The sequence below is a fragment of the Microcebus murinus genome, chromosome 6, assembly GCF_040939455.1.
Source record: "Microcebus murinus isolate Inina chromosome 6, M.murinus_Inina_mat1.0, whole genome shotgun sequence".
Taxonomy (NCBI): domain Eukaryota; kingdom Metazoa; phylum Chordata; class Mammalia; order Primates; family Cheirogaleidae; genus Microcebus; species Microcebus murinus.
The window spans coordinates 71,060,107-71,081,773 of record NC_134109.1 but is presented as its reverse complement, the minus strand read 5'-3'; the positions used below and the strand labels follow the sequence as shown (position 1 = coordinate 71,081,773).

The 21,667-nt window shown below is 40.7% G+C and overlaps 2 protein-coding genes across 2 annotated transcripts in view; one reads left to right on the top strand and one right to left on the bottom strand.

Annotated features, from left to right (window-relative positions):
* TOX4 (TOX high mobility group box family member 4) overlaps nucleotides 1-9,812 on the top strand; it is a 17,722-nt gene extending 7,910 nt beyond the window's left edge. The window contains exons 4-9 of the mRNA XM_012752646.3: nucleotides 166-426; nucleotides 784-1,014; nucleotides 4,144-4,224; nucleotides 4,578-5,324; nucleotides 6,366-6,526; nucleotides 7,911-9,812. Of these exons, the coding sequence (XP_012608100.1) occupies nucleotides 166-426; nucleotides 784-1,014; nucleotides 4,144-4,224; nucleotides 4,578-5,324; nucleotides 6,366-6,526; nucleotides 7,911-7,971 (1,542 nt within the window). The 3' untranslated portion in view covers nucleotides 7,972-9,812. The remainder of the gene's footprint in view (nucleotides 1-165; nucleotides 427-783; nucleotides 1,015-4,143; nucleotides 4,225-4,577; nucleotides 5,325-6,365; nucleotides 6,527-7,910) is intronic.
* On the bottom strand, nucleotides 9,305-21,667 carry METTL3 (methyltransferase 3, N6-adenosine-methyltransferase complex catalytic subunit). Its single transcript, XM_012752651.3, has 11 exons — nucleotides 21,434-21,667; nucleotides 13,723-13,940; nucleotides 13,232-13,636; nucleotides 12,076-12,251; nucleotides 11,239-11,455; nucleotides 10,823-11,010; nucleotides 10,410-10,448; nucleotides 10,131-10,239; nucleotides 9,948-10,013; nucleotides 9,667-9,779; nucleotides 9,305-9,526 (listed from the first exon to the last, which is right to left on the bottom strand). Exons 1-11 carry the CDS (start codon nucleotides 21,531-21,533, stop codon nucleotides 9,415-9,417), a joined length of 1,743 nt encoding a protein of 580 aa, XP_012608105.1. The 5' UTR covers nucleotides 21,534-21,667; the 3' UTR covers nucleotides 9,305-9,414.

Here is a 21,667-nt window from a genome sequence, read left to right as displayed (position 1 = left end):
TTTTTTAAAAAGCTTCGTATGTTTTATATGTAGACAAATTGATGTTTCATGGAGTTTAAACTGATACAGTCTGGGTAAGCAAGGAATTTATAAGCTGGCCTGAATTCAGGGAGGAAAAAGTGGTATTTTTTATATTTTGTTTAATTAGTCCTCTGCTTCTCTCAGGACTTGGACCATTCTATAGGAACTCAGTATAGCGCCAACCCACCTGTTACAATTGATGTTCCAATGACAGACATAACATCTGGCTTGATGGGGCATAGCCAGTTGACCACCATTGATCAGTCAGAATTGAGTTCTCAACTTGGTTTGAGCTTAGGCGGCGGCACCATCCTACCACCTGCCCAGTCACCTGAGGATCGTCTTTCAACCACCCCTTCACCTACTAGTTCACTTCACGAGGATGGTGTTGAGGAGTTCCGGAGGGTGAGGGATTCCCTGCCAAAATCAATTCTGCTATGATATTCTAGGATAAAAGTCTTAGCATATAGAGCCTAATCAGTATTCTTTACTCCTGCCCTGCCATCTCCTCTGCTCTTTTCTGGGTATGGGTTTCCACCTCTCAATTTCCAGTTTATAATGCTCCTTCCAATCCCCATTCTTATTGGTCCTTACATACTTTACAAAATGTCTTTTAATCCTATTGCCACTATTTTTAGCATTTCTGAAAATTCTATACATGTGACTAGTTTCCTCCCATATAAATGTCCTCTTCTTGCAGTTCTCTAGTCATAGTACTTCCCTTCTTCCATCTTGTAATTCCCTTTCTTTTCTCCCCTACAGCAAGTTCCCAGCCAGAAGACAGTGGTGGTGGAAGCAGGAAAAAAGCAGAAAGCCCCAAAGAAAAGAAAAAAGAAAGATCCGAATGAACCTCAGAAACCAGTTTCAGCATATGCTTTATTCTTCCGTGATACACAGGCTGCCATCAAGGGACAGAATCCCAATGCCACTTTTGGAGAGGTTTCAAAAATTGTGGCCTCCATGTGGGACAGTCTTGGAGAGGAGCAAAAGCAGGTAAGCAAATACTGAGGAACTTGTAGATAGTGAATGTTCCAGAAGTTTTTAAGGGGATAAAAACTAGACCTTCATCTAACTTGGTTACATGTCCTTATCGAATGTCATCTCTGTTAGTGACGTTCATACATTATCCTTGTCCTAGAAAGCTTATTTAAAAATTATTAATAATTATTAAAAAATATTTAATCTGTCCAATAGCTCTGTAAAATAGCTACCATCTCCACCTTTTTACTGAAGGTGGAAACGGGCCCACTGCCCACTTTAGGTCATATAACTTTGAAGTGGTAAAGCTGAGAGACAATCTAGGTTCTTTAACTCCAAATCCCTTGCGCTTTCCACTAATGATGTGTCCCTTATAATTCCTCATGTTATCTTCAACTGTTCAACTTTTAGATATTTAATTTTTCTACGCTTCATTTTTTCCCCATTTGTAAAATTAGGCTAGTCCTAATAATATTCCTGTAGCTAACCCTAAAATCCACTAGTAAGCTTACATTTAGAATTTAATTTAGCATTTTCTCATTGGCCTAGTTTAAACTTGGGAACTGTAGTTAATCCCCCTAAATTTAATCTAGACTTTAAAAGTAGATGAAACTGGCCGGGCGCGGTGGCTCACGCCTGTAATCCTAGCTCTCTGGGAGGCCGAGGCGGGCGGATTGCTCGAGGTCAGGAGTTCAAAACCAGCCTGAGCAAGAGCGAGACCCCGTCTCTACTATAAATAGAAAGAAATTAATTGGCCAACTAATATATATACAAAAAATTAGCCGGGCATGGTGGCGCATGCCTGTAGTCCCAGCTACTTGGGAGGCTGAGGCAGGAGGATTGCTTGAGCCAGGAGTTTGAGGTTGCTGTGAGCTAGGCTGACGCCATGGCACTCACTCTAGCCTGGCCAACAAAGTGAGACTCTGTCTCAAAAAAAAAAAAAAAAAAAAGTAGATGAAACTGTGATACTGTACAAATATACAATTGAAATTGAAGACCCTGTATCCCCAGGTCTTATGTCATAGTGAGTCCTCCATTTAATATTTGAAACAAATAGCTGAATTTATTGTAGATAACTTGTATCAGTTATCTATTGCTGCTCAACAAACCACCACAAATTTAATGGCTTAAAACAACAGCAATTTATTATTAGGTTACTAAGTATGAAATGTCCAGTTTTCTTAAGTACTAAGTATGACAGTTGATATCTGACATTTCAGTTATGAAGGTACATCCTCAGTCTTTCAAATGCATATTTTGGCTTGTGATTATCTTTCAATTTTTTTTTTTTTTTTTTTTGAGACAGAGTCTCCCTGTGTTGCCTAGGCTAGAGTGAGTGCCGTGGCGTCAGCCTAGCTCACAGCAACCTCAAACTCCTGGGCTCAAGCACTCCTACTGTCTCAGCCTCCCAAGTAGCAGGGACTACAGGCATGTGCCACCATGCCCGGCTAATTTTTCTGTATATATTAGTTGGCCAATTAATTTCTTCCTATTTATAGTAGGGTCTCGCTCTTGCTCAGGTTAGTTTCGAACTCCTGGACTCAAACAATCCGCCCGCCTTGGCCTCCCAGAAAGCTAGGATTACAGGCGTGAGCCACCGCGCCCAGCCTCTTTCAAATTTTTTTAGAGCAATTTTTGTGAAACTATGGATAAGTCAAAAATTCGTGAATTTTCAAGTATGAGTTCCGCTGCAAAACCGATGCAATGCAGATAGCTTGAAATATCAACAAAGTGTCTGGTAAGCCTGTGGCTAATGAACACACAGTTCTTCAACAGTTTGAGATGTTCCATTCTGGTGATTTTAATCTTGAAAACGAGCCACATGGGCGACTTGAGACCAAGGTAGATAATGATGAACTCAAAGCTGTTAGTGGAAGCATATCCATCTCAACCTACTCATGAATTACCAGCAAGGTTTGACATTACAATTCCAACAATATTGGACCATTTGAAACAAATTGGCAAGATAAAGAAACTGGATAAATGTGTTCTGCATGAATTGAATGAGCATTAGAAGAGAAACAGTCTCAAAGTTTGCCTTTCTTTGCCATCACAACATAAAGGCAAACCATTTCTACACCATATTATGTGTGATGAAAAATGGATTTTTTGACAGTTGCAAGCATTCAGCACAATGGTTGGATAAAGATGAAGTGCAAAAACACAGTGCAAAACTGAATATTCATCAAAAAAAGCTAATGGTGTCAGTTTGTATTTCATCACCACCCTGTAAGTTTCTTTGCTGCTGGCATAAACAAGCTACCAATAAGATGGCAAAACTGTTGATAATTTAGACACATACTTTGATTAATTGTACCGCTGCTTGTAATAAACTACACTTCAGATTTGAAATTGGACACTTCATATTTAATATCTCTCATGAGTCTGTGAGTTGGTTGGGTGGTTTTCCTACTATTTTTGCCTGGGCTCATTTCTGTGTTTGTAATCAAATGATGGCTGGTATGGCTGAATAAGATGGCTTTGTTCCTACATCTGGCAGTTCATACTACCTGTTGCTAGGACACGTTGGTCCTCCTTCATGTGGCCTTCTAACCTCTAAGCAGGCTAGACTGGCTTCTTTACAGAGCAATGTTCCAAGAACACAAAAACAGATGCTTCAAAGCCTTTTAAGTCTTAGTGTAACTTCAGCCACATTCTAATGACCGAACAAATCACAGAGCTAACCCAGATTCAAAGAAAGGGGAAATAAATAGGCTTCAATTCTTGATGGGAGAAGGGGCATGCAGGATGAGAAGAATTCTTGTGGCCATTTTTGCAAGCAATTTACCACATTTCTTAAGGGATAGTACACTGGTTAGGCATAGTCCCAGGCTAAGCAGACTACTGATCTTGTAAGTTTCAGGGTCAGGCTTTATTTTTGTAACAGAAATGAGCATGGGGTGATGTTCACTTTAGAAATGTAGTTATTCTTGCAGACTCAAATTGTTGGGTCACTTTCAGAAGCGTGCTTAGTGGAGTAAGTCTGCCATGGAGGCTGCCTTGACTGTTAGTTTTCAGAAATATATCCACTAAAAGGGGTTGGCAGTGATTAGACTGAGATGAATTGTTATTTGTTGATGAATAATAGAGAATTATCTTTTATAATAGTAAGAGGACTTTTTAAACAGTCTGTCTTTCCTGTAGGTGTATAAGAGGAAAACTGAAGCTGCCAAGAAAGAGTATCTGAAGGCTCTGGCTGCTTATAAAGACAACCAAGAGTGTCAGGTAAGAGCATTAGGGTAGATAGATATTTAAACCAGTAAGAAATTTTGTGAACTGCTTTTTAGTAGTTGTAAGAAAATACCACCAAAATCCTGTGGAACCTATTACTACTATGTAGTTTTAAAAGCTTATAAAAAGTATGTAACAGTTTTCCTGCTGTTTCCATCATATAAACCTTGCCAGTCTTTCTGAGTTTATTCATTATTTCCAGTGAGTACTTAAGCCAGGGTAGTACCCACAGCTGCTGCCTTTTAAAAAATCTGTGATGTATCTTTTCTTGGGAGATAATTACTATGAATATATCCTGTGGTAGACAGTAAACCTCCCAATGACTTTTTTTTTTTGTCGTCTTTTAGGCCACTGTAGAAACAGTGGAGTTGGATCCAATGCCAGCATCACAGACTCCTTCTCCACCTCCTATGGCTACTGTTGACCCAGCATCTCCAGCTCCAGCCTCAACAGAACCCCCTGCCCTGTCCCCTTCCATTGTTGTTAACTCCACTCTTTCATCCTATGTGGCAAACCAGGCATCTTCTGGGGCTGGGGGTCAGCCCAATATCACCAAATTGATTATTACCAAACAGATGTTGCCCTCTTCTATTACTATGTCTCAAGGAGGGATGGTTACTGTTATCCCAGCCACAGTGGTTACCTCGCGGGGGCTCCAACTAGGCCAAACCAGTACAGCTACTATCCAGCCCAGTCAGCAAGCCCAGATTGTCACTCGGTCAGTGTTGCAGGCAGCAGCAGCAGCTGCTGCATCTATGCAACTGCCTCCACCTCGACTACAGCCCCCTCCTTTACAACAGATGCCTCAGCCCCCTACTCAGCAGCAAGTTACCATTCTGCAGCAGCCACCTCCACTCCAGGCCATGCAACAGCCTCCACCTCAAAAAGTTCGAATCAACTTACAGCAACAGCCACCTCCTCTGCAGATCAAGAAGATTGTGCCTCTACCCACTTTGAAAATGCAGACTACCTTAGTCCCACCAGCTGTTGAAAGTAGTCCTGAGCGGCCTATGAACAACAGCCCTGAGGCCCATACAGTGGAGGCCACCTCTCCTGAGACAATCTGTGAGATGATCACAGATGTAGTTCCTGAGGTGAGCCTCTTTTTAAGTCTTTCCTCTAGTGCATTGGAAATGTATAAGAGCATTTTTGGTTGACTTGATACAAGTGGAGGTTGCTACTAGCATTTATTTAGTGCCTGGCAACCAAGAGTATCAAATATCCTGCAGATGAGAGTTCCCTGCCAGAGTGACTTGTCCCACCCAGGATACTCTGTTTTTGGTGAGAAACATTAAAGAGGGCCTCCTGTCCCAGACCACTACTTAAACTAAGCACAGGTAACACTGGTTCACCTAGAGAGGAAATAGCCTAAGCAGTTATTTTTTTAGTTTTCTACCTAAGGATCCTAAACTTTGGAAGTATAAATCCTTTCATTTCTCCTTGGTTTCCACTGCTTAGGTTAATGTTTTAAATGTGTGTGGGCAGGGGACTATAACCAGAAAATTTAATTGGTTCATTAAGTCTTTTAAAGACAAACAGATGCTAAGCACTGTAGTTTTCTTTAACCTGTACATGACCAGTAGTCATTTTAAAATATGGGTGTGTTTGAGACTGTAGAGTTCTACAATTAAGGAAGCAATCATTTAAAAGAAGAAACACACACACACACACACACACACACACACACACACCCTATCAGCAGGAAACTATAAATCTCCAAATTATGTTCCTGTTTCTAATAGCACCACATTTTGTCCTCTCTTAGTTAGCCCTCCCCATCTAGCTTAGTTGAGGTGACTCAACCTTTACTTACATTCTTTTGATTTGATACTTTCAGAGGAATATTATTAAAGCACAGAATAAAGTCAATAATGGGCTAGATTAAAATTAAAGAGCACTAGCATATGCCGAGTCTTCTCCTGATGGGAAGAATCTTCATGTTGGCCTGCTTGGCAAAGTTCTGAAGCTGGGCTGTAGAGAGGGACACCAAAAACTCACCACATTCTGAAACTTTACCCCCATTTGTGAAGGATTATAACACCTCTTGCTCCACTGGTTCCTAGGGATAATTTGACTGGTTCATTAGCGAGGCAGGGAGTAATTAATTCACCCTTGGTGCTGTCTTTATTTCACAGGTTGAGTCTCCTCCAATGGATGTGGAATTGGTGAGTGAGTCTCCTGGGACACTCTCACCCCAGCCTCGATGTGTGAGGTCTGGTTGTGAGAACCCTCCGGTTGTGAGTAAGGACTGGGACAATGAGTACTGCAGCAATGAGTGTGTGGTGAAGCACTGCAGGTGAGCTTACAGTTCTCCTTCTTATAATGCAAATATTGCTAAATTAACTGTGTTGGGAACCATGGTAACCTTGAGCATATAATTGGTGTCACCTTACCTTAGGTAGAGTAGGTTGGTATATATATGATCTGATTAGAGAGGCTATTAGTATTAGAAGTTCCTCTGCTTGCTTAAAAAGACCTTATATTTCCCACATAGTCAAAGATGATGTAATTAGCAGTTCATGCTTTTCAGTTATCATTTACCATGCTGTGTATGATCTTTAAAAGTATGAAGATACTTTAAGCTGTTGGTGATAGTGAATATTAGCTTTTCTATTTTTTATTTATTTTTGAGACAGAGTCTCCCTGTGTTGCCCAGGCTAGAGTGTCATGGCGTCAGCCTAGCTCACAGCAACCTCAAACTCCTGGGCTCAAGCGATCCTCCTGCCTCAGCCTCCTGAGTAGCTGAGACTACAGGCATGCACCACCATGCCTGGCTAATTTTTTCTATATATATTAGTTAGCCAATTAATTTCTATTTTTCTTTTTATAGTAGAGATGGGGTCTCACTCTTGCTCAGGCTGGTTTCGAACTCCTGACCTCGAGCAATCCGCCCGCCTCGGCCTCCCAGAGTGCTAGGATTACAGGCATGAGCCACCACGCCCCTGGCCTAGCTTTTCAATCCTTAGTGCAAATCAGACCACTTAGGGAATGAGAATTTGGAGAGGAATGGAAAAGTGAAAAGTAGCACAGTAAGATGCTGGAATGGAGAGTTACAGTTTATCCTTTTCAAATTTTCCTGGAAATTACCTACTTCTATGAAACAAGGCATTTGTATTTCCTTTAGATTGTCTTCAGTAGATTAGCACTGCCTCTACCTCTAACTTTTAGGCCTCTTGTTCTTATATTACTGAGGTAATGCTGTCTCACCTTGATGCTACAAGAAATTAACTGGGAATCTGTTTAAGACAGTTAAAAAGAATTTATCCAGGCTGTAATTGTTTTTCTTTTTTTTTTTTTTTTTTTTTTGAGACAGAGTCTCGCTTTGTTGCCCAGGCTAGAGTGAGTGCCGTGGTGTCAGCCTAGCTCACAGCAACCTCAAATTCCTGGGCTCAAGCAATCCTTCTGCCTCAGCCTCCCGAGTAGCTGGGACTACAGGCATGTGCCACCATGCCCAGCTGATTTTTTATATGTATGTTAGTTGGCCAATTAATTTCTTTCTATTTATAGTAGAGACAGGGTCTCGCTCTTGCTCAGGCTGGTTTTGAACTCCTGACTTTGAGCAATCAGCCCACCGCGGCTTCCCAGAGTGCTAGGATTACAGGCGTGAGCCACCTCACCCAGTCTGTAATTGTTTTTCTTTCATGTGTAATTCTGTTGATGTGTATCTTTTTCTTTCCTAGGGATGTATTCTTGGCCTGGGTAGCCTCCAGAAATTCAAACACTGTGGTGTTTGTAAAATAGTCCTTCCTACTCTCCAAACCAGTGAAGATTTATCTGCTGGGAACATGACCAAGAGCCTGTTTTTGAAATACAAGCTTGGCTTCTGGTAGTGCCTGATCTCAACCCAGGATGGCCCTTCATACTTCCTCCCCTTTTCTCCTTTCAGCAGAGGCCATGAAGCAGGGCCACTGAGTTTGTTATAATCTGGAATTGCTTATTCCTTTCAACTACAAGCAGAAATGCCAGTGATAATAGCAGAAGAAAGGGTGAAGGGAGTATGGACAAGCAAAACATAGGGATGGTAGGGGTGATGGGGGTTTGAGTAAACTTACTGGTATAATTGTCATAGGACTTGCCTAAAATATTATTAAAATGATGGGAGAGTACTCAGCTTTGAGCCTAGGAGAAACTGCCACTGTGTGCATCCATTTTAAAAGGGTTGAGAGATTACATTGAGAACCCCTCTTAAAACAGGAAACTACTGTCATGTCAATACACTGCTTTGAGAACAAAGGTTTTCAACACAACAGGCACACTGGGCTGAAGGGGAAATGACATCACCCAGGAGTTTCTTATTTATTTCTCTTTACAAATAATATCTTTGCAGTCAACATCCTTATCACAAATTATCACAGTTTATGAGTATAAGAGGCAGAACTCTACATCCTTAAAGATAAGATGTTTTCACTTAGATAATATATAGGCCAATTTTCTTCATACCTAGGTACTTATTTAACCCACATAGTTGTATTAGAATAAGCAAAAGTTAGAGTACGATAGTCATAGTGGTGATAACCTTAAGTGAAACTCAAATTCTTACCTTGAGAAATGCTGTCCTAGAGAACCCCCTTCTTTTTCTTTTTTTTTTTTTTTTTGAGAGACAGTCTCACTCTGTCACCCTGGGTAAAGTACAGTGGCATCAGTGTAGCTTACTGCAACCTCAAACTCCTAGGCTCAAGACATCCTCCTGCCTCAGCCTCCTGAGTAGCTGGGACTACAGGTGCACACCATGACACCCAGCTAATTTTTCTATTTTTAGTACAGATGGGGGGGGTCCTCCATCTTACTCAGGCTGGTCTCAAACTCCTGAGCTCAAGCAGTCCTTCCACCTTGGCCTCCCAGAGTGCTAGGATTACAGGCATGAGCACTGTACCTGGCCTGAAAACCCTTTTCATAACTAATCACTTTGATCTATATTGTCCTATTTTATGATGATCAACATTTTAATGCTTTCCATGCATTCATTTAGTTTGAACCCTCACAACCCAGTGAGGTAGATAGTATTCCTATTTTACCTATAAGGAATCACACACTGTTAAAGTGGCAGAGCCAGAATTTGACCTTGAAATCCCAATTACAATATAAACGTTTATTTAAATAAAGAAGTTATTGTACAAATATTACTCTTCAAGTTTAGCCTGCAGAGCCATAACTACAGATGCTTAGCTCTGTATGACAGTGCTTCTATAAATTCTTAGGTTTAGAGATGATACCATCTGGATACCTTTGCTTGAACCGTGCAACCACATCTGGGTCTAGTAGGTGGATCCCATCCAGTTGGTTTCCAAGGGTGATCCTAAAATGAGAAAAGAAGGGGCAAACCAGAAATCCTGGAATTAAAGAGCTAGTAGAATGTGAGGGGTCACTCTACTAACTTCTGACCTTGACCATAAACAGTTTTGCCCCAGGAACTAGCCTGCTCTCTAGTCACCTTACCAGTTGGGTTGCACATTGTGTGGTCTTCCAAATAACTCAATCTTGCGAGTGCCAGGGGATAGTCTCTCGATCATGCCATAGATTTCATCTGGTTTATGACTGGTGGAACGAACCTAGGAAATAAAGACTAGCTACTTTTTAAATTACTCAAGATTGCAATTCTAGCCATTTCTATTATGTTTATGATCCAAATGAGAAAACATAGGATGAGAATATACCTGACATGAATAACTGATGCCAATGAAAATGCAGAAGCTTTAGATTCATGGGGAAGCACATACCTCAGCTACGATCACATCACAGTCCAGACCCTGGTTGAAGCCTTGGGGATTTCCTTTGACACCAACCTGCTCCCACCATAGAAAACAGATTACTTTATGAAACCACAGCTTTTGAACCTCTCAATAAATTAAAGAATCCCTCTTTATGTTCCACCTACTGAATTGGGCCCCACTGCTGCTCACCAAGCAATGTTCCTTCCCATGGTTCAACCAGTGACCTGTACGGCCTGTCCGAATTATGCGTTGCAGTTGATTTGTCTTCACCCAGATAATTTCATCTACCCGTTCATAACTGTGAGGCATAAGAAAGAACTGGAGCTTTAACCAGGCTTTCACAGTTTAGAGGCAGTAACATTACAAGGCAAGGAATCAGAGGGAAAACTTTGGGAGAAGGGAACATGTATCTCTCCACTATACCAGTAAGTTTTTCCCTCAAAAGAAAGCAACACAACTGCTACTTACCCCCAGAGGTTTAGACATTCTCTGCCCAACTCCATGGCCCTAGAAAGAAACAAGACTTAACTACTTGTATGCCCATATTTTTTCTCCCTATAAAATATTTGACATGTTATAAACATTTGGGTCAGTGAACGCTTACGTGCAAGATACCATTAAAGCAACAGGGTGGATCTAAGAATGAAAACATAAAACATAGTATCTATTCTCAATGACTTTACCTTTCTCAAAGAACAATGTAGAGTTAAATATAATTTGAGGTATCATTTGTGTTATAAACAGGCATCAGGGCTCAGTAGGAAAAAAGGCTGAATCAGTCATACATTTAAGAGCAGGGCTAGGAAAATCTAGAATTTCATCTCCCACCCAGCATTCTGTGTTAAATCTGCCCAAACCTACATATCTTTGAACTGCATTACCTGCCTGTGACCCAGAGGAAGAGAAAGCCATCATCCTGCAGTACTGGTATGTTGAGCCTGCGCATCTCATCATCTGTCAGGGTCCCATAGGGCAGCTCCATGTGAATATCCCAGGGTGGGTCAGCCATCACAACTGCAAACTTGCCCAAGATACTGACGTCCAGGTAACGGATATCACAACAGATCCACTGCATAAGGTGGTATTTGGTCATCTTCCCTTACTTCACTCTCAGATTCATGGCCCCAGTCCCTCTGTTGCATTTGATTTTCCTATTCCCTTATAAGCATATCTATCCCACTCCATTCCCAATCAGCAAGACAGATGGCTGATTTATGCCCTGCTTTCCTACATGTATGACTGCCCTACTCAAATATAAGTCTATAAGTTGAGATGAGTTTTCTGAGCAGACAGGTACCTGAGGGGGGAAGAGTCGATCTGCACTGGAGTCACCTCCAACACTTTGTGTAAGAGCAAGCTCCTGGCTTGGGGTATGGTCTTTGCTGCCAGGAGCCTCAGAATCCATGCAAGCATCAATTTCATAGTGAACATATTTGCAGGTATCCATGTGGAAACATGTATTAAGGAAAGAGCAGTCACCTAAAGACTCGTCAGTGTGTTTATTGATAATTCGTCTGGGGAAATAAGGGAAAACCAGAATCAGGATGGTGCTTAAGAGGCAGATCTCACAGTTCAAGTTCCAAATGGTTTCAAAATTTCTTGTTTTATATTGCTCTCCCCTGATTCTATTGTTAGAGCTTCCTCTAAGAGTTTTAAGGGAAAGGAGGCAGGTGACATGGAAATCCATAATCAACACTAAGGAATAATTATAATGTCTCTCTGAGCAAATACTTGGTTTCCTCTCTTACCACAAGCAGGAAAGCAGTACAGGAAGGACTTGGTTGGTTAAAGCAGAATAAAATACTGACCTAAGAGTTCAGGTTCCTGTTTCTCCTAAGATCATCTTCCTTCCAGAGAACTTTAACTTTTTCATTGTGGCTCAGAGACAGATGCCTTGCTATTGCAAGAAGAAGGGAGCATTTTAAGAAAAATCTCACATCTATTTGGGAGTGCAGGCTGTATTCCTTCCCACAAAGTCACTTCTGAAAAGTATAACTTTATAGCCTAGAGGACTTAGACAAACCATAAACTAAATAATAGGATTACAGACAGAACTCCAATGAATGGAAGAAATATGCTGAAAGTCATGACTGCTCCTGGGAAACCCATCCCATGTCATTCCCTCCCAAGAGACCTGAAGTGCAGCTTGCGACAGGGTCGATCAGCATCACTGGCTTTCATGCATTCCTCCTTGGTTCCATAGTCACAGAATTCTTGTACTTGGGCCCGACCTCGTGAGCGAAACTTTTCAACAATGGATTGTTCCTTGGCTGTTGTAGTATTTAATAGCTCTAGAATCTCCTGACTGACCTGTGACAGAAGCAGCCTTGAATTTAAAAGGGTTTGTAGATCAAATTAGCTCTTAAACTATCTCTGCAAATTCTATTCAACAGTAATGTCTTATAAGGGATAAATCAGCTAAGTTAACATCAGAAAATTGGAACCTTAGGATAAGAAATTTGTCAGGGGTTCAGTCCTTCCTCACAAATCTACATTTAGGACGAAATTAAAACGCAAGAGGCCTGGTTTCTACTGCTAAGCATTAAGCTAATCTTCCTCTTCCCAAGAAAGCATTCCTTCCCACAAAAAACACATATTTGCTAAGGTACGATGCCAAATACTTAACTGTTTAGATCACAAGTCTATTCAACAACTCTACAAGGAAGAAAACTATGGTTACCCTCACGTTACAAATGGGAAGATTAAGGCTCAAGAGAAGTTAATTAACTTGTTCAAACTCACACAACTAGAAGTAGCAAATGGATGAGAACTTATGTCAGTCCAATACTTATACTCAGAACCAATCTGCATTGTTTAATCATCAATTTCGGTAATTACTGGTCCACAGGACTATCTTCTAAGATTCCTCTCCATTCATATCACTGTATTTCTATATTTGGATTCCTCTTCTCTTAATCTGAGTCTTCCAAACAGATTCAATGGCAGCTTCTTGAAATCAGGGTTTTCTGGCATTGGCATTATTGACATTTTGAGCCACATAATCTTTTCAATTCTTTGTTGTGGGGGGCTATCCTTACTATGCATTGTAGGATGTTAAGCAACATCCCTGGCCTCTATCCACTAGATGCCAGTAGTATTACCTACGTTATAACAATAAAAAGATTTCTAGACATTGCCAGGTGTCTTGGGAGGCTGGAGGGATCAACCCCAGTTGAGAACTACTGCTTTAAACCTTCAATTCTAAGAATTACTCCTTGCCCTAAGGGTAAATCCTGGATCACAGCTGTAACTAAAAACATATTGTGAAAATATTTCCATATGATCCTTACCTTCTTGCTCTGTTGTTCTTTAGTGGACTGTTGGTTCAGAAGGCTCTCTATCTCCAGATCAACATCTGAGGCAGCATGTTTCCTTGATTTCTTGGCTGGTTCCTTGGCTGGTTCTGATGCTGAAGAGGCCAGACCAGAGGCTAAAGAGCTAGCAAAGGCAGCCACTGTAGTTGAGTCCTGTTCTGCACGCCGCTTCTGCCCTGCAATAGTCCCTGCTACCTCCCCAGGGCCTTTCTTTTCTGCCACAGCACCCATCATGGCAGAGAGCTTGGAATGGTCAGCATAGGTCACAAGAGTGGGATGTGCATCATCTTGTAGGAGACCTCGCTTTACCTCAATCAACTCCTGAGCTGCAAACTTCTGTAGGAGGCTTTCCACCCCATCTTGAGTGGCAGGGGCATCTGGCTAGAGAAGGAAGAGAAGAGAAAGCAATAAGACACTGATCATGAACTGAAAATAAGTGGTAGATCCTAACTTTATCAGGTCATTACCGTGGAGATGGCAAGACGGATGGACACAGCATCAGTGGGCAATGTTAAGGCCAGATCAGAGAGGTGGTGTAGCAACTTCTTCTCTAACTCAGGGTCTGTAGCTAATTCAGGAACTGCTGAGGCTGTGCTGGGCTTAGGACCACCAGAAGTGGGTACAGTAGGCACTGGGCTGTCACTACGGAAAGTTGGGGACAGTGCTGCCTCTGGATTCCGTAAATCTAAGAATAAAGAGAAGTAAAAATGAAAAAGGGCAACCACTGTCAAGTCTAACATTTCTCAGAAGTCAAATTCTCTAGCATTCCCAGTACACGGGTCTTTTATACAGGAAATTCTCTAACCAACTTTAGCACTATATTAGTTTTCCTCATTCAAACTCAAGCATTCACTGCTTTGCCAAGATAATCCTGGATTTTCTTAGAACCGCCTACCTTTTCTCTATTGAGTGAGAGGTGTTTTCCTCATTCCTTGTCCTTGCTGTGCTTCGAAGGAATTAGCAGCACAGTAGATTTAAATGTCCCCACCACCTCCCTTCTCTCACACCAAATGTTATAATCAACCTAAATTTTAATAAAAACCAGAAATATTAATATTTTCAATAACCTAAGCTGTAATCAGATTATCTCTTTCAGGTATATAGTTTGAATTTTAATGAATCAAGACCACTGGTCATCAGAGAGTGTACAAGATGACCTGAACCACTCTTTTTTTTTTGAGACAGAGTCTCACTCTCTTGCCTGGGCTAGAGTGCCATGGCGTCAGCCTAGCTCACAGCAACCTCAAACTCCTGGGCTCAAGCGATCCTCCTACCTCAGCCTCCTGAGTAACTGGGACTACAGGCACACACCACTGTGCCCAGCTGATTTTTTCTTTTTTTTCTTTTTTTTTTTTTTTGAGACAGAGTCTCACTTTGTTGCCTAGGCTAGAGTGAGTGCCGTGGCGTCAGCCTAGCTCACAGCAACCTCAAACTCCTGGGCTCAAGCAATCCTTCTGTCTCAGCCTCCCAAGTAGCTGGGACTACAGGCATGAGCCACCATGCCCGGCTAATTTTTTCTATATATATTAGTTGGCCAATTAATTTCTTTCTATTTGTAGTAGAGACGGGGTCTCACTCTTGCTCAGGCTGGTTTCGAACTCCTGACTTAGAGGAATCCGCCCGCCTCGGCCTCCCAGAGTGCTAGGATTACAGGCGTGAGCCACCGCGCCCGGCCGATTTTTTCTATTTTTAGTTGTTTTGGCAATTTTCTTTCTATTTATAGTAGAGATGAGGTCTTGCTCTTGCTCAGGCTGGTCTCGAATTCCTGAGCTCTAGCAATCTTCCCGCCTTGGCCTCCCAGAGTGCTAGAATTACAAGTGTGAGCCACTGCACCCAGCCCTGAACCACTCATAAACACACAAATCTTACAATATTTTGATGAAGCCCTGGTCACCAAATGGTATCTTCTTACTGTGTATTTTTATCCTCTACTATTACTACACAAGTTGGGACAGCCATCATAACATTAATAAGATTTAAGAAGCTCATATTAGGATAAAATGTTATTTTTGAGAAAGCCTAATATCTATGGTTATTTAGTTAAAATACAGTTGAAAAATTAAACTCTTAGGACTTGGACTGAAATTCTGTTAAATAAAATAGATCATGTAAGTGGGTCGTTATTAGTTTACATTTAGAAATATTTTTGAAATTTCCACTCTAATGGAACTGAATTTAGTAAATCTAACTCAGAGGTTCCAAAGAAAAGGTAGCTGAACACCAAGAACTTTACTAGAATAGTTACATTTTATGAAAATAAATGATACCCTATTTGGAAAACAGACTCAATTCCATGCTAGCTGGAAATGTTAGCTATTGATAGAACTTTCTTCACTTTGCTTATTTCTTATCATTCCTTTATGTTTTACTGAATCTTAGACTGGAACTTTTGCCAGCTGAACTGGTAATAGGTTCTTTGTTTTGATAAAGAGGTGTTGTACACAAGGAAGGGTCATGGAAGCACTCTGAAGTTTTGGATGACAAAAAGTTTAAGACTAACTGATCTAAGTTAAATATGTAAGAAATGTTAAGGGACAATTACTATTTCGCTTACTTGGAAGACTATAAACAAAATTCCTGGCTTGAACAGAACTAGACTGGTGGTGATTACTGAAATCCCTCAAAATTCACAAATCCTATAAGTCTAATAAATTTTAGCTAAAATGCCTTTATGGTCTAAGTATAGTAAAATATTTATACCAGGCTCAAACTCTGAGCTTTCTTTTATTAGTCAAGTTTTTAATTTCTTTAAAGTAACCAAAGTTTCTTTCATTGAGCAACCTAAGCACAATCAATGATAAATTTCATTAAGGTAAAAAAGAAAAAAAAACAACACAAGGCATTTTGAAATTAGGACTTCAGATTTTAAATCCACAAATTTAAGTGTTACACATCATATATCAACCTTTTAAACCCATAAGTATGCCAAAGGGAATAACAGATCATATAAATTATAGAACTAAAGATTTTGATAATAGAAATGGAGGCAAAAGGAAAATGTAAGTTTTAAATCAACACTCAGCATATTGACTTTATACTTTGTTATGGAGATTATAAAATTTGCAATATTTTAGGTAAGCCATAAATGATCTACTTTTCCCCCTTAATTTATGTTCAAATATTATACCAAGCACCTTGTAGTATAGTGCTGTTGTCATTAGCATGAGTTTTATTTTGTTAATCAAGGCCTAAACTCTCTAGAGACAATACCTTTACATCTTAATTTCACATATTGTCCTCATTTCTTGCCCATGTAACCTAAATGAAAATAACTTGCGAGTATTGTCCATGATCAAAACGAATACCAAATTACTGAGTATTTTCCACTATTTCAAACTAACAAAGGTCTCCCAATGATTCTCTGCCCATAGTATTTTGCATTATTAATAATGTGGATATAATTTGGTTCATTTTATATCCTTTTCTTTTAACATATGAGTTCAGTTATAAATAATAATCAAATTTCAGTACTGTTATAAAAACAAAAATGTAGGAAAATTTGTATTTCTTGTGAGAAAAGAACTGAATAATCTGAACTTTTATCAAATCTTGGATAAAAGATCTTTTTTTTTTTTCTTCACAGCAGGAAAGTCATCAATAAAATTTAATTAAAAATATTAGTTTCAGGGCGGTCGCGGTGGCTCACGCCTGTAATCCTAGCACTCTGGGAGGCCGAGGCGGGCGGATTGCTCTAAGTCAGGAGTTCGAAACCAGCCTAAGCAAGAGTGAGACCCCGTCTCTATTATAAATAGAAAGAAATTAATTGGCCAACTAATATATATAGAAAAAATTAGCCAGGCATGGTGGCGCATGCCTGTAGTCCCAGCTACTCTGGAGGCTGAGGCAGAAGGACTGCTTGAGCCCAGGAGTTTGAGGTTGCTGTGAGCTAGGCTGACGCCACGGCACTCACTCTAGCCTGGACAACAAAGTGAGACTCTGTCTTAAAAAAGAAAAAAAAAAAATATTAGTTTCAGCTGAATGTGGTAAGGAATGGGAAGGTAGCTACTCCTGTTGACTAGCTGGGCAGGATCTGGACAGGAGCACTGGAGGCTGGAAACCCCGCCTGGGCACCTGGATCCTCTCCCTCCCTGTAACAGTGTGCTCCTTCCAGGAGGGGGGTCAGGACACAGGTGTTGCTCCCACAGGGTGCTATTGGTAGTCCCATGGGAAGGGCTGCCTGGTTGCTGGCAGCTTGCCCCCTGCTAGGTGCATACCTTGTGTTGTGTTGTGTGTGTGTGTGTGTGTGTGTGAGAGAGAGAGAGAGAGAGGGAGACAGAGAGAGAAACAGACAGAGACAGGGACTTGCTCTGTCACCTGGGCTAGAGTACACTGGCACAATCATAGCTCACTACAACCTCAAACTCCTGGGCTCGAGCAATTCTCCTAACTCGGCCTCCCAAATAGCTGTGACTACAGGTATATGCCACCATACCCAGCTAATTTTTCTATTTTTTATAGAGATGGGGTCTTGCTCTTGCTTGGGCTGATCTCAAACTCCTGGCCTCAAGCAATCCTCCTGCCTTGGTGTCCCAAAGTGCTAGGATTATAGGTGTGAGCCACCACATCTAACCTCTTTGGTTATATCTTACATGACAACATGATTAATAAACTAAGAGAGTATGTTTCACAATGTTTTCCTAAGAATCCTAAAGCTCAAAGAACTATATTCTTTGAAATAATCAAAAGAACAGAAGCAAATGATGGGCTAGATGAAGCTATGGGTCAGAAGACAATACATGTTTAATCACAACCTCAAAATTACTTTTGTAAAAGTCTTAACCATATTATTAGATGATGTACAAGTCAAGAGATACATCTGAAAAAGAATCATTATATTTAAGGGGGAATACAGTCTTGCCAAAATTTCTAAACATGTTTAGCAAGGACCTGGACAAAAGTATCGAGGCTCCAGTAGTTAGGTTTGCATATATCGCAAAGTTTAGTTAATACCAAAGTATGGTTAGTATCAGAGAAAAATGAAATGAAACTTAAAATGACCAAAAGCAATTAGAATCATCCATCTAAAGAGTATTAAATTCTGAGCTGTAGTTCTGATGAAAAAAAAAAGGTAAAAAAAGGAAAGAGTATGAAATGGAAAAGCATAAAGTATGATAAGGAACAATTATAACCAAAAAACAAACAAACATGTAGAAGACAGCTTATCACAAAAATGACAGAAAGACAAAAGTGAACACCAAGTAATCAGGGATGTAGTACACTGATATAGTGGCTTTTAAAAAGTTAATTTTGTAGATCACTTTGTTGAAACAATTACTTGAATCCTCAAGTTCCCTTTTCCAATTGCTATTGCTGAAGGGAAAAATAATCTATTCCATACCAAAATTAAATAAATATACCTGGGTACGGTGGCACAAGCCTGTAGTTTTATTAGGGTGGCTAAAGCAGGATCGCTGGAGCCCAGGAGTTCATGGTTGTAATGTACTATGATGGCACCTGGGAATAGTCATTGTACTCCAGCCTGAACAACATAGCAAGATCATGTCTCTAAGTAAATAAATAAATAAAATTAAATAAGTATCTTTAGAAGCAATGAACCTATCCAAGGTACTGCATTCTTCCATGCTAAGAAAGGCTCTAGGTATGTGGACAAATGAGGTGACAGAATAAGGCTACATTACCTCTTACTGAAATGCATACACTGAAAATTATTACTCCATGGGTTTCTAATTATAAAAGTATGGGACCATTAGCCCTTCTTTTCTTCTGACTGAGCAACTCCCCCAGATAGCCCACAACCCACTACTGCATACGTGATGATCATTTTAAGGACCTAGGTAGTAAACAAGACTTTCCACAAAACAGATGATTCTCTGACTTCTTTAATATATTACCCAAATAAAATCTGTTTCACTACAATGCAAATTAGCTGATATACAATTGATAAATAACGGAATGGCGGAATAACACGGAAAGCTTGTTGGTTTATATGTGATTTTTCTCATCATGTTAATGTTTTGAGGTAGTCAGAAGTTTTCTCACAGTTAAAGAGCAAACTTTGTCAATATATGAGCACCTTCAGAAAAAAAGGTAAGAATCCTACAGGAACGCCTTTAAAAAAAATCAAAGTGACTAGTTTAGTGGCTTAGAGAATGTTAACCTACTTGGAAAGATGCAAGTCCAGATGAAGAAACTGCACAGACATTTCCCAAACAAAAACAAGACTGATGGCAGCAGGAAGTAGAAGCCCATGGCTTCAAAGTTGTAATGACTTTCATTGTAGGTAGACATGTCAGTGGAGATTTAACTATGCTATTGTTTTTAGTAGAATTGTTATTGTATGGGCTCTAGTAACAAAGTTACAGAGGTTTTGAGTAGGCTTCTAAAACTATTTCTTCTCTAAGATCTGCTATTTTTAATGCAGGCACTCCCAGAAAGCAAGATTTTTCAGTAACGCACATATAATAGAAATGCCTGTAATCATATCCTTCCAGAATGCTGTTTTTGAAAAAGGTGATAAGATACTTAAGGCCAGTAACTGAAGCTTATGATAATTAAGAAGCAATTGCAATGGAGCACAGTGGCTCAAACCTGTAATACTATATCACCTTGGGAGGCTGATGGCTTGAGCTCCGTTCAAGACCAGCCGGGGCAATGTAGTGAGACACTATGAATTTTTTTTAATCAGCTGGGCATGGTGGCAAGTGCCTATAATCCTAGCTACTCAGGAGACTAAAAATGGGAGGATGGCTTGAGCCCAGGAGTTAGAGGTTCCAATGAGCTATGATTTAGCCACTGCATTCCAGCCTGTGCAACAAAAGCAAGAAAGATCTTATCTTGGGGGGGGGGTGTTTAATAAAATAGAGATACATTAAAAGTTCCAAAGAATATTTTTTTAAAAAAACCAGAAAACTAGATCTACAACAAGAAGTCAAAGGAACTGAAGTTTATATAGTAAGAAAAAAAATTCTCCCTCTTGGGTAATTCAGTAACTACTCCAAAGCTTGACTACTAATTATTCCCTGATCCTATGACTTGCACTTCTTTCCCTACTACCTTGCCCTCCTACCTTCTCTTTAATTATCTAAGTCCTATACAGCCACCAAGGCAAAATTCAAGTGCCAACTCCACTATGACAGCTTCACTGACTATATCAGTTCTTGTTACTTCTCTTTTCACTGTACTAACTGTGGATTCATTTGGTACTTTAGATTTACTATTCCTGGTTTTATATGCATCTACCCTTGATTCCCAACTAAATTTTAAATTAAGGGGAGGAGCAATGTCTTACTTATTTTTGTCTAGCTAGACTCATGAACACTGTAGATATTCAATGCTTATTAATTAGAGTGGGAGTATCCTCCTAGTGCATCTTCTAGTTCCAGGGGCCAACATGTGAGCGTATACACCTAATACGATCAAAACAAAATTTCGAGATGGAGTCTAATATACTGATAAACATTGGAACAAGCTATCACAAGGTGATATAGATTCACTATCTTTGCAGAGTTTTGTAATTGATTTGCCTTAAATAATTCAAGATTTGTGGGGGGGGAGGAGGGCAGTATTTGACAATCTTTTAAAGTTCCTTCGGGTTTTATGACTGAGACAAAGGTGGCAACGGGAGGGGAGAAAAAGTTTATAGACTAAAAACAAACGTTTTCAGATTCTTGCTAGGTATGGAAATGGTTAAGTCAATGCCAGTTCCCTTGCTCATTTAGAAAACACCGAGCGCCAACTCTGTACAGGCCACTAAAGTGGGCACTGTGGATATAAAGGTTTGGTCCTTCCTCACTGTGCCCACAGCCACAAAGAAATGACCACTGCAAAGCAGTCGCTATAACCTAGGGAAAAACAAAGCGCCACAGCAGCAACAAAAAGGGAGACTTGCTGCTTCGCGGGATAGGTGCTGAGAGGTCTCACAAAGGGGGCGACGTTCTCACAATCTGAGGAGTGGGCCAGGCGGACGCGGGTGGGGCTCCAGCATCTTTCCGATCAAAGTGAACTGGAGGAACCGAGGCCCAGGGTGAGGGAGAGCCACGAACTACTTGCAGGAGAGCGAAGATCTGCTAAGGTGGGAGAGGGGGTGCCAGTGTATGAGACATTAAAGAAATAGCCGCTTGGGAAAGGTCACTGACTTGGTAGCTTTTTCTCCCACCCGCCCTCTTGGGCTCACTCTCGGCCCCAACAGCCCCTCGGCCCGACATTCCAGTGCCTCACCCAAGTGCCCCGAGTCCTGCTTCCGCCTCCGCTGCAGCCTCTCCCGCAGGGAGTCCAGCTGCTTCTTGTGGGCTTGGATAGAGCTCCACGTGTCCGACATGTTAGTATTCCCGACCTGACGCGTCTCGAATAAGGCGCGGCAGACTAGCACCTCCCAGCCCTCGCTCAGGGAAACATCCAATTCTCACGCGGACTCCCGAAGGCTAACCGGAAAAGGATCCCCAGAGATGCGCA